Source organism: Lissotriton helveticus, chromosome 7, assembly GCF_964261635.1.
Source record: "Lissotriton helveticus chromosome 7, aLisHel1.1, whole genome shotgun sequence".
NCBI classification, from domain to species: domain Eukaryota; kingdom Metazoa; phylum Chordata; class Amphibia; order Caudata; family Salamandridae; genus Lissotriton; species Lissotriton helveticus.
The window spans coordinates 26,976,873-26,990,060 of record NC_136068.1 but is presented as its reverse complement, the minus strand read 5'-3'; the positions used below and the strand labels follow the sequence as shown (position 1 = coordinate 26,990,060).

Genomic DNA, 13,188 nt, shown 5'->3' with positions numbered 1-13,188 from the left:
CCTCACCCTCACCCTCACACACCCTCACTCACCTTCTCACCCTCACACACCCTCTAACTCTCACACACCCTCTCACCCACACTCTCACCCACACACACCCTCACACCCCCACACCCTCACACACCCTCATACACCCTTACACACCCTCTCACCCTCACACACCCTCTAACCCTCACACACCCTCTCACCCTCACATCCTCTCACCCTAACACCCTCTCACCCTCACACCCCCTCACCCTCACATCACACACTGGTGCATTCTACACACTGATGCAAACCTCACACTACCGCACGTCTCACACTGCTGCACACCTCACACTGCTGCACGCCTCACACTGCTGCACGCCTCACACTGCTGAACACTCCTGCATTACTCACACTGCTGCATGCTGCACACTGCTGCATGTCACACACTGCTGCACGCCTCACACTGCTGCACGCCTCACACTGCTGCACACCGCTGCATGCTGCACACTACCGCACGACTCACAGTGCTGCACGCCTCACACTGCTGCACGCCTCACACAGCTGCACGCTGCTGCATTTCTCATACAGCTGCATGCCAGACACTGCTGCACGCCACACACTGCTGAACGCCACACACTGCTGCACGCCTCAAACTGATACACGCCTCACACTGCTGCATGCCTCACACTGCTGCATGCCTCACACTGCTGCATGCCTCACACTGCTGCATGCCTCACACTAATGCACGCCTCACACTGCTGCACGCTGCTGCTCACAGCACACTGCTGCATTACTCACACTGCTGCATGCCTCACACTGCCGAGCGCCTCACACTGCCGCACGCCTCACACTGCTGCATGCCTCACACTGCCGCCTGCCTCACACTGCTGCACACTGCTGCATTACTCACACTGCTGCACGCCTCACTCTGCTGCACGCCTCACACTGCTGCACTCCGCACACTGCTGCACGCCGCACACTGCTGTATGCTGCACACTGCTGCACTCCTCACACTTCTGCACACCTCACACTGCTGCATGCCTCACACTGCAGCACGCCTCACACTGCTGCACGCCTCACACTGCTGCAGGCTGCACACTGCTGCATTACTCATACTGTTGCATTACTCATACTGCTGCACGCCACACACTGCTGCACGCCTCACATTGCTGCACGCCTCACACTGCTGCACACCTCACACTGCTGCACGCCACACACTGCTGCACGCCACACACTGCTGCACGCCACACACTGCTGCACGCCTCACACTGCTGCATGCCTCACACTGCTGCATGCCACACAACACCACCACATCACTCAGGGTCACCACCACATCACTCAGGGACACCACCACATCACTCTGGGACACCACCACATCACTCTGGGACTCCACCTCATCACTCTGGGACACCACCACAACACTCTGGTTCACCACCACATCACTCTAATACACCACCACATCACTCAGCCCATCCACATCCTCACCACATCACTCAGGGACACCACCACATCACTCTGGGACACCACCACATCACTCTGGGACACCACCACATCACTCAGGGACACCACCACATCACCCAGGGGCACCACCACATCACTCAGGGTCACCACCACATCACTTAGGGGCACCACCACATCACTCTGGGACACCACCACGTCACTCTGGGACACCACCAAATCAATCTGGGACACCACCATATCACTCTAATACACCACCACAGCACTCAGCCAAACCACATCATCACTCAGCACCCCAACAGCATCACTCAGTACCACAACAGCACTGTCCTTGCTTGCTACCAACAAGTATTGCCATAGCCAATAGGACTCGCATTAGGAAAGTATAAGCTATTGGCTTTGTAAATAACAATGCTATTAATTTATATATTTTCAAAGCCAACACATATTAAAAACAATTGTCATTTACAATACCAATAGCTCACACTTTCCTAATGCGAGACCTATTGCATTGCAAATGCTTATTTTTGTTTAATCAAGCTAAACTGCAGGTTCTCACCTCTCACCGACGCCTTAAAAGCATCCCAGATCATTCCTGGGGAGGCACTATCATTATTATTGCTAAAATATTCCCTAATCCACTCCTTCATATGATTAACATACTCCTGGTCGGAGAGAAGTGCTCTTTCAAAGGTCCATATTTTATATTCCCTTCTTAATCCATTCAAATAAAATTCTAAAACTGGGGGTTGTGATCTGACATTACTCTAGGAAATAACTCCACCCGAGCTTCCTTCAGGAGGAATGGTGATAAATAAAAAATAATCAAGCCTTGCAAATTTGCGATGAGGAGCAGAATAATTAGTATATATTTGCACCTTACCCATCAGGCTGGGCCACACTTCCAATAAACTAACATCACTTAGAAGATTTTTCGTTGCCCTGGATGATTGAGGTTTACACCCCTTACTTGATACCTCATCCCTCTCCGAAACTCCTCTGGATCCAGTAATGTTGAAATCCCCACATATTAGATATAGTGCAGACCAGGAGGGTAGCTCAGTTGCTAAAAAGTTCCATAACCCAGGGTCATCTAAAACCGGGGCGTAGACTGATCCTAAAGTAAATGTACCTGTCCCTCCTCTAAGTTCTAAAATTATCCATCTACCATATTTGTCCACTGCCTTTCTTTCACACTTAAAAGCTCTGCCTTTTATTAAGATGGCCTCCCCCTTAGTCCTTACATCATGAGTAGTGTAGGCAACTAACTTAAAGCCTAAAGTATCAAGTAAATTATTATCTTGCAGGTTATGTGAGTCTCCTGAAGACAGAACAGATCTGCTTGTAAATCTTTAAGATCCTCTTGGATCATTCTTCTTTTAGCTCCGTCGTTAAGACCACAAATATCTATGATCAAAGTCCACCCAACTGAATTTAGAAGATGGCTCTAAGAGATTTTTGGTGCTTAGCCGCTGGTATCCACCGACAGTCTGTTGTGATCGGCTGAGGAGAGGGAAGCTAGACGCACGTCTCCATACTGAAGAGTGTAAAGAACTTTACCGGAGAAAAGAAGACACAGAGAACTTCCCTCGTGCATGCGGACCGCAATTTATGATACTTTTAATGCCCCTCAATTCTCGATGTGCGCCCACTAGATTGATGTAAGATCGACCCGTTATCGTGGGAAGCGCACTTGCTCGCATCAGATACACATCGTTTAAACTGACGGGTACCTGAAACTGCCCTTTTTGTGAAATCCATCTAGGATTTTGAGAGTGCGCTGTCACTATCAGCAGTTCTGTTGATATTGCTACATATGAGATCCCGAGTGTTCTCAGGCCTTGATGAAATGATTCCTATTAGATCCTTCGTCGTCGGCCTAGATTGGTCACTCGTACACATATCATATTCTGTGTTGTCCTTCCCCCACCTGACGTGAGAGCCCTGATGAAGGTGCGCCCATAGATCTGGGCATTGCACTGAAACGCGCGTCGGCGTTACTTGAACGTGGGATCCTGTGTTCATTTATCTGGAATCTCTTGGCCCTATACCACGGAGATCCCACAGTGTTTTCTTCCCACCCCTCATTTTATCCTGAGGATTGTTTCGAGAAACGTGTATATTTGTGGATGTATGTGTGTGATTGAATGAGCTTGGAGTATGTGTCTGAAAATCTGGTGTGGGGATATTTTTTGATGTATATTTATTGATGTTTTGTCATGGTAATTTTTATCCTATATGATTCCTTTTGATGTGTTGAACACAAAAAATATATAAACCAAATAAGACTAAAGGAGGAGAAAGAAGGAAAAAAATGAAATAAAGATTTTTGTATATTGATATGTGTGTTCTTCTTCTCCTTTTGTGACCTCTTTGTCACCCCGTGGTGAGCTCCTGGTTGCACTTTAAAAATAATGGACTCTCTTAGAGCCATCTTCTAAATTCAGTTGGGGGGACTTTGTTTGTTCACAGTAGTGTAATTTTCCCTGACTCCGCCCTTATAAGTTTCAGGGGGCCCCTCTGTTTATTGGATCACAAATATCTATGAGTCATCTTTCCCAGACGCATTTCCTCTCTTCATATCAACATAAATCCTATAGTGTCTATAGAAACTCTCTGTCCAAATCTTATACAAACATTCATTTTTAGTTTTTAATGACTCCCGCAAATCCGCTAGTAGAAACCAAAAATTCTTTAGCTGCATTTTGCTTTTAAATGTATTACCACAAAACCCCACAACCCAACCCACCCAACCAACCCCTCTATCCCCCTCCCACTTTCCTCCCACTAGCCTTGAAAGCAGCCAGACCCACCATGTCTGTGTGATAAAGAAAGTACATAGCACTACAACACCTCCACTCCAACCCCCCCGCGCACCCAATTAACCAGTTGCATGCTTATGACAGAACCACGCCGTCATGAGCCACTGGCGGCGTGTGCTCATGACGGCGTGGTTCCGTCATGCTGCTGCCGCGTGGCATTAATACCCACCTGAGTGGGCAAATTAATAAGCGGGCGGAGTCACATTGGACCCACGCCGTCATGAGCCCATGCCACCCGTGACTCATGATGGCGTGGTTCAGTCATGAGCACCGCAGTGTCACCTCTAGGCCCGCTCGTACCGCAGCCAAATTAGCGCCGCGGCGAAGGGGTTAAATCTCAGTTCCATCCGGATTGGCCATACTAAAACCTATGGGCAGTAAATGGAAGGGACCCCCAGAAAAACATATCACCCCTTATTAGATCTAAGACAGTCGAAAAGGTATCAATAACAAAGACCAAAAACAAACCCCTGACATAAATCAACTATATAGTGTTACATCTGCATAACAGATTTGGTTCTTCCAGTTGTGCCTTCAACCAACACTACTTAGCAAACTCGTACTTTTCTCTTCTCCCACTTAGCTTGTTCCAGGTACTCTCCGGCCTGTATTTCAGAGATAAAGAATTTGACAGCCCCTTTCACAATAGTTTTTAGCCAAAAGAAATGCTACAAAGCCAGCATCTTGATACGGTTTAATTAACTACTATAATCGTCATCTGCACTACACAGTTATATGGCAGAAATCTGGGCAAACAAAAAAAGAGGCTCCCTTATACTGCCTTCTAGCCTCCGGTCGAGCTTTCTCGAAAATGGCCTGCCTAAGCGAAAAATTACCAAAAAAGACCAAAATAGCCTTCAGCTGATCTAAATCTCAGCTAGGCATTTTATGACGGGCAAAAGGAAACCTGTGAACCCTCTGAATTTCCCGTTGCCAATCCCACCCTGTGAGCTCTGAAAAGGATACTTTAAGAAGGTCTAGCATGAAACAGCGAATGACATCCCCTTCCAGGCCTTCTTTAATCCCAGGAAATCGGAGATTATTCCTTCCTTGGCGATTTTTACATTTTTCCAATTTCCACATCACATCCATCAGTTGAGCTTCATGTGTTTTTGTTTGCGCTCTCACAACAACCAAATCCTTTTCTACGACTGCTGTTCTTACTTCCATTGTATCCAATCTTTCACTGATTTCAGCACAGGTTCTCCCAACCTTACGCACTGCCCCTTCCAATTTATTTGTGGTCTGTCCTGCCTTCTTTCCATCAGCCCCGTTCTCTGCCTGATGTTCCTTAATAGACTCCAGGATCAGGCTCACAGCCGTATTTATATTTAGCGCTGACTCGCCTTGATGTTCAGTAATATAATTGCCTGCCCGGGCAGGTGTTAACTCCGAAGGACTGATAATCCTTGTGTGGGAATAGTCCCACTTCAAACCGGTACCTGAGGTACTACTCCCCTTTGTCTTTCGTGACTCCTCGTGGCCCTTAGAACCTTTGGGGGTCCTCCAAAATGTTCGGTGCTTAAGGGCGGTTTGCGGAGCTTCCAGTGTGCTAGAGCCTGAAGTAGTGACACTGTAGTCTGATTCACTGTGCCCTAAATCAGAGTGGAAGGCTCCTGAATATGAGTCCTCTGTAAGATAGTAAAATGTATCTGTCCAATCAGATATGTCGGCTGGTAATAACCCATCCAAGTCAATATCGAGGGATGCCACCCCCCCATTTGGGCCTTCAGCATAGGGTTGGATGTCCAGTACTGTACCATGTACCTTCCTGATATCTTCATGAGCCCTCTCCCTCATATCACATTTTGCGCTTGCTGAAATCGCCTGTTCGCCCATTATTGCTATTGGCTCATAGTTGATGCATTATATATAGATATAGCATCCTCCGCCACTTGGCTATGTGGTGTTTCATTTTCCTCCTTGCTTTTCAGAGAATTGCCCCCTATGCCTCTACTGGGGTTAAACTCAGCAATCTTGAAACCTGGTTCATCTGGAGGAATTGCATGATTCCGATTCCCCAGACCATCCCTAGCTTTGAAAAAGTCAGTAGTGGCCGGTTGGGGTGGAGTTGGAGTGACATTTATATTGCCCCCGTCAGAAACTGCCTCTGCTTCTTCTAAAGCCTTTGGTGCATTTGTTTTCCCAGCCCCAGCCAGTCCCCATTCCAGGAGGTTCCTCGGCTTCCTTGCCTCTGTACTGTCCTGCTGTTTTTTTAGCAATACGAGCCTCATTGGGCTTACCTGCGAGTATCTCCAGGTTCGCTGCAGGGGCGGCCTTAGGCATGTGCAAGCTGTGCACCTGCACAGGGCCACCAAACCCCAGGGGCCACCATGCCAATATATATCTTTAATATATTAATCCTCTGAGGATGGATACATATTTGCGTGGTGGCCCCTGGCAGGGATTTGTTCCACTTCCAAACACCCTGACTCCCCCCTCTTCACTGGCCTCTGCGCTCTGCCCCGCCCGGATCCCCTCTTCAGGGGCCCCCTACCTACGCTCCCTGCCCAGGGCCGCCATGAGCCTAGAGCCGCCCCTGTTCGCTGGTGAAAGTCCCTGTCTCAGCCCCTGTAGATGTGTTCCGTCCTGCAGTCTCCTTTGCCTGCCTCGCTGCTTTGGAGGCATTCTCCTGTTGACAGCAGCTGCAGTCCCACTAAAGATAGCTGCTCGCACTCTCCAGACAAGCTCCCCACTGGTGGCCACAGCCAGGCCCGCTCAGGCACGTAGAGAGCAGGGCAATGACCTGAGAAACCCTGGGGCCAGGACACTATTCACAGCAACGTTACGCTGCCTTGCACCCACCTCCAACACACAACATCACGTCCCTGATGCCTCTTGCACCAATGGACTGATGCACGTCTCCCCCTGGGAACAGGAAAGACCGGCTAGTGAAACGCCAGCAAACGAAAAGGGCTCCGATGCGCCCCACAGAACGCCACTCGTCCTCATCAAAGTCCTGCAGGTAGGCCAACTAGCAATATGCTGTTTTTCAGGGGGATTAGGGGTAGAAGGTCTGCCCAGTGCTCTACGCTGCCGCCATCTTGCTTTTTTTCAAAAAAAAGCAAGCCACACTGAATATGATGTTTTAAAAGTTCAAAACTAACTTCAAGTTTACATTTATTGAAAAACAATAGGTACTAAAGATGGTCTCTAAGGGCTGCATCATTTATTTTGCCACCCTAAGGGACCCACACAAAAACTACATGCAGACTTCACTGCTGTGTGAAGAGGCACAAACCATTCTAAAAACACAACATTGCACACTCCTTGTGTGCAATGCCCACATTGCATGTACTGTATGTAAGACCCCCTGACAGAAGGCCTTAGGAGCCCTATGGAAGGCTGCATTATATTAAATGTGAGGACACCTCTGCCCCTGTGATGGCTAGTTCCATTGCTAGGGCATTGCAAGTGATCAGGCAGCCATGCTAAAGGTATGTACTGGCCGCTGGTCATCACGAGTCACCCAGCTACATAATGGCTGCACTGAAAATAATGGTATTTGGTACCAAACACCTCATCTCAATAAATCTATACTGATGCCAGTATCATGTTTATTGTGATATGCACCCAAAGGGCACCTTAGAGATGCCCCTTGAAAACCTACTAGTTCGCTGGATGCTGAACTGGCTTCAGTTAGGATGCTGTAATGAGAGGTGTTGTGGAAGAGCGTGGGAGGACAGTAATGCAGGTGCCCTTACTGGGCAGTGCCCCGACCGAACTCTACCCTGAGTGGAGGTGACGCGGCGGACACCGTCCAGTAGAGCAGTAGTAAATGTTATGGGTGAGGTGGGGTGGGGATCCTGGAATCCTGGCTGCTGTTCTGGGCAGTAGGATGAGACGGGTCCAATGTCCATGCAGGAACACTGCAACGACCATGGGGACACAAAGTGATCATTTGTGTACTGTGAGTGGGCAAGGCCCTATGTAGCCTGCATGACAGTGGGGACCACAAACACTGAGTGAATCGGGGACAGTATCAACCGCACAATCTATGAGGCAATGTGTCCCTAGAGACAAGATTCAGAACTGTTTTTTAAAATGCAGCCAAGAAGAAAGGACTGACTCAAAAGGGAGTTTACGACTCGAAATGAGACAAAACATGAAGAGTTAGTACAAAACTATAAAAGTACAAAACATAAATAGTAAAATGCAGATGCCGCAGTGATCTTATTGAATTGAATGGAAGTTTTTTACCACAAAGGCTATAAAATACAAAGTACTATACTTGGGAAGAGTCTGCGGGCTCACCCCCAAATTCAAGGGTTTATATAGAGTTTTCTTGTTCTTTGTTCCAACATATTATATTTTAACAGTTTGAAATGTCACATAATCCTATCACCTCAGCCCCAACCCAATACATGAATAGTGATTCACCCCTCGTGACCTAATATCATACAAAGGTGTGAGAATAAACTAGTTCCATAAACAGCAGAGACCCATTGTGAATCCATGCAATAGTGTTTAGGCAGGAAAGCCCTTGGAACATGTAGCAAGCTCTTCCTTGCTGAATGTAGACTCGGGCATAACATATAAACACAAAATGGACATCATGATACAGCATCTATTTTCAACAAGATGGCGTTGAAGCCTAACTGAGGCCTAGTTAGCATAAACTAGAAAAACACACTCAAAACACACCATAATAGTTGTGTTTCACTTGCACTAGCTCTATGGCAGTACGCACATGTGAATTGAGGTGCAGAGCCACTGATATTAATGTGCATATTAGTCTGAACGCACAAAAGATCTCTCACTACCCAAGGTTTTTCTCTTGTAGATCTCTTTCTAGTCCTTGATCTGTCACTGACAGGGTGGTCTGTGAGTCAGAGGTCTCAAGAATTCTGCCTTAGTGGTAGAGGGCTAGCTAGGAGTAGCCATGATTGCAGTATTTGTACCCCAATCATCTTGTCTTACCTGTGAAATTAAACCCCTCCGACCTACCACTAACAGGACTATGATTTTTGGACTTTTGGGCTCATTACGATGCCGGAAAAATAGCACCCGCCGGCCCAGCAGTGGCGATCGCTCCGCCATCGTAATAAAATTTACCCCAGACACATTATGATCGTGGTGGGTATCGCAGCAGACAGAAAGTCCGTAGACCACTTTTCCGCCTGTAGCAATCATCACGATTGCCTGGCGTAGTGGTCAGCATGCTCACAATGGCGGCGTAGCCTAGAAGGCTCCCCGGGCACAATTATGATGCCAGCAGAAACCAGCCTTTCCGTAGAGATTGAACCGACATTGAAAGGCTGGCGGAGAATGTCTTCAGGGGCACGTTATGGGCCCCTCTTGTGTGGTGGGTAGGTGTGGGTGCACTGGGGGGTACCCATGGTACCCCCCTACATTTCACTGCACCAAGTGGCAGGCACAGTGTAGTGCCTGCCACGTAGGGCAGTGAAATGCACAACATGCTCCTTTCAACATTGCAGCGATGCTGCTGTCAACAGCCACCACCGCAATGTTAAAGGTGCAGAATCCGACATCAGCGATGCCGGTCCATTATAATTGTGTATACAGGACCGCCACACGCATGGTGGTCGGACCCAATTACCGCTAAGGTGGCGGTCGGACCAAGTCCGCCCGCTATCGTAATGTGCCCCCTAGTTATCTGAGCTGAGGCACACGTACTGACCCACCTAAGAGAGTTTATTCCTGTACAACATTTTGTTACATACATGCCCTAGGATGGTGTGTTCGGTCTACATGAAATGCCTTCTCATCTGCACACTTGATCCAGTATTCTTAAATTGACCACTGTTTTGAGCATTTCTTTCTTTCTCCCACAGTATCAAGACATGACTGAAGACTCAGCGTACATGGTAAGTCCCTCACACAAAAGTCCACCCCCTGAAGCAATTAAATGATTTAGGCCTAAACTTTGGAAATTACCAAGGGTAGAAAAGACACAGGGTACATGATCCGGAAAGCAAGAAAAACTGGGTTAAAGGTGATTCGATGAGACAGGAACACATTGAGTGTGCACTGGCCACATTCCATGGATAAAGGAGGTGTTACACCCCAAAAGAGGCGTAGCGGGGCAATGTACTGAAACAGGAATGAGCTAGTGTGAAGCTAAAAGGGCTTTTAGCAGGACAGGTATAACGGAGTACTAATGCTGATTGACATGTTCGTTCAATATAAGACAACCTCAATGTTGGACCACTCTGGCCAGGGACAAAATGCGAACCAGGCCAAGGCAAGAGAATAAACTATGAAAACTCAACCTGACCTGATCAGCAAAGGTAATAGTAAATTGAAATTTGTATTAATAAAGCGCTTACTACCCCTGACAAGGAATCAAAGCGCTTTGTGGCTAGTAGCACGCTAAGCGGAAACCCAGGTTTAGAGGTATGAGGGTAGTAGATTAGTAAACATGTTTTTCTTCCTTGTGGATGAGTTGTGGTTGGTGTGATAAGTTAGTGCTCATTGAAGTCTTATAGTAGTGAGATAAGTAGGTTATGGAGACCAAGAAAACATGGCGGTCCAAATACACAGGGTGGTGTATTGTTCTTCTTATGGGGGTTCAGTCTCAGATCTAATCTCATATTTAGCCGGCAGTGATCATGACCTAAACTGTACAAAGGAACCCTGCTTTAGAGTAATCAATTGAAAATGTATAACATCCAAAAATAGTCATTATGGTTCACAGTAGTTCATAAAATGAAGCAAAGACTTGTGCATTTTGAATAGATGAGAGATCTATCATTCAATTCCACATTAAAGAAACACAGAGGGAGACTTTAGATTCTATCATGCTTTGTAGGGATAGAAAGTTCTTCTGAAGATTCTTAATATACAAGAAAGAAATTTAAAATATATTATAATTCAGTGAAATCTTTGTACTTATTAACCACAGTTTTCATTAAATCATGGTCCTATGTCTTATTTTGTCAGAATCTTTCCTTTGGAAATGTGGCCTGTTATTTTGTTTAAACTCGTTGTGATCCCTTCTCCACAAGCTGCTCTTCCATTGGCAAACTTTAAAGGGGGGACACACCAAATGTGGGTGGAGCATTTCATAGGGCAAACCAGCAGGATTGACTTTGTCAGTTCTGCACTCTTACGACCCCATTAGGATGGCGGGTGGATTGCTCCTGCCGGGCCGGCGGTGGTCACCGCCGGCCCGGCGGGGGCAATCCACCCACCATCCCTGTTGAATAGACCCCCTGCCATATTATTATGGCTGGGGGGTCCGCGGCGGAAGGAAAGACTGTCCACCGCATTTCCACCCCAGTTGACTTGCTGACTTGCGACCGGGCGAAAAGGCTGCAACATGGTGGCGGTGTCTGTTTGACACCGCCAGCCATATTACAATGTGCATTTAGGGATGCCTTTCCATGGCGGCAATGCCGCTACAGAAGGGCATGCAGAGTCTGCTAGGGGGGCCCATTGCGGGCCCCCAAGGACTCTGGGGGGTGGGGGGTGCACATGGGGGGGTACCAGGTACCCCTGCAGTTCCATGCACAACATGGCAAGCACCGTGCGGTGCCTGCCATGTTGTGCATGGAAGTGCACAACATGCCTCCATAACATTGTGGCGGGCGGTGCTGAGTGCACCGCCCGCACACAATGTTACGGATGCAGGATGCGCCCGCCACTCTGCTGGGCGCATCCTAATAGCACCCGCAGGACCCCCGCCCTTATGGCAGGCGGTACATTTTCACGACGGGATGGCAGGCGGACAAAGTCCGCCCGTCTTCCTAATGGGGGCCATAGTGTCTGTCAGTTCACAGTGATGAAAAGAGATGTAAGCTGAATGTCGTCACACCACATTTCTTGACAACTCAATACAATCAGAGGCTAGTGGCCAGGCTTGGAGTCCGGTCCACCCTCCACAGCATTTGATATCCCTGCTGGTATGTAGTGGCTTACGGCAGACACGTCATAGATGGAGCCACCTCCTGCGCTGCCGCGAGCTCCAGTCTATCTTGTTGCTGATGTTAGCTGAGATGATCATGGATCGGACACACGTTCTAGTGTGACCAGCCCACCTCTAAGTGTGGTGGGATCATAACCTTGAAGTATTGGTTGCTGCATACTCCTAAACTTTAGGTGACGTCCTCTGGTCACTGCCTTAGTCCCTACTAAATAGGGTTGATTATTTTGTTATGCTTTTCTGTTCCAATTCCTAGTGTGTTATTTTAATTCATTAAACATCACTTGTTTGGTTCTTCAATTTATGTTTTTATTTCATTATTCAATCTTTTTTTATCCTTTTCCCTTATACTTCGTTTTTCCAATGCATTTCTGCTTACACATGAAGCCTTCATCAGGGAATAGGTCTGAAAACAAAATACGACCGTTAATACACGAGGTAAAATTAAATTGTTCAACAGTAAGGTAAATGGATCTTTCCCAAGTGCTCCATGCACTGATCTCATCGTGAAAATATTCTATGAATAGTGGCACTGGTGTGTCTTAAATGGTGGCAAGAATCTATATACACACATTGTGAAAAATGGTGACTTTTTCATGGAGCAGCATGGCAGAGTGCAAGGGGGGGTGCAGGTTCCAAGGAAGGAAGCATAGGAGATTGAAAGGTGAGTATGCCTCTTTTTTCTGCATGCTTTTTCCCTGCAGGAAATTACAACGTGGTTGTTAGAACGACCACGTAGTAACAACGCATACCATTACCCTGCAAGTCCAGGGGTGGTGGGTGACATTTGAAAGTGGTGAGGCACAAAGTGATTAGCATACTGCACCGTAGCGAGCGAGCGCAGCGAGCTAGCCCGAACCCCAAAATGGGGGTTTTGGGGAGATTACCCCCCCCAAGAACATTTTGATAAAAAAGAAGAAAAATCGTGCATTTACAAGCAAATTTGAGTAAGCAGGAAGGTTAATAAAGCAATTGTGAAAGTGCAGTTATTACATTAATAGATTGCATAGCATAGGTAGCTGCTTATTCAGTATAACCACAGAGCTTCATACATTC

At 47.3% G+C, this 13,188-nt stretch overlaps 1 protein-coding gene across 1 annotated transcript in view; it reads left to right on the top strand.

Moving 5' to 3' along the window:
- The window catches only part of LOC144768901 (hemicentin-2-like), a 538,034-nt gene that overhangs the window by 118,057 nt on the left and 406,789 nt on the right, over positions 1 to 13,188 (top strand). Inside the window, exon 9 of the mRNA XM_078652914.1 lies at positions 10,043 to 10,075. Coding sequence (XP_078509040.1) covers positions 10,043 to 10,075 — 33 coding nt within the window. The remainder of the gene's footprint in view (positions 1 to 10,042; positions 10,076 to 13,188) is intronic.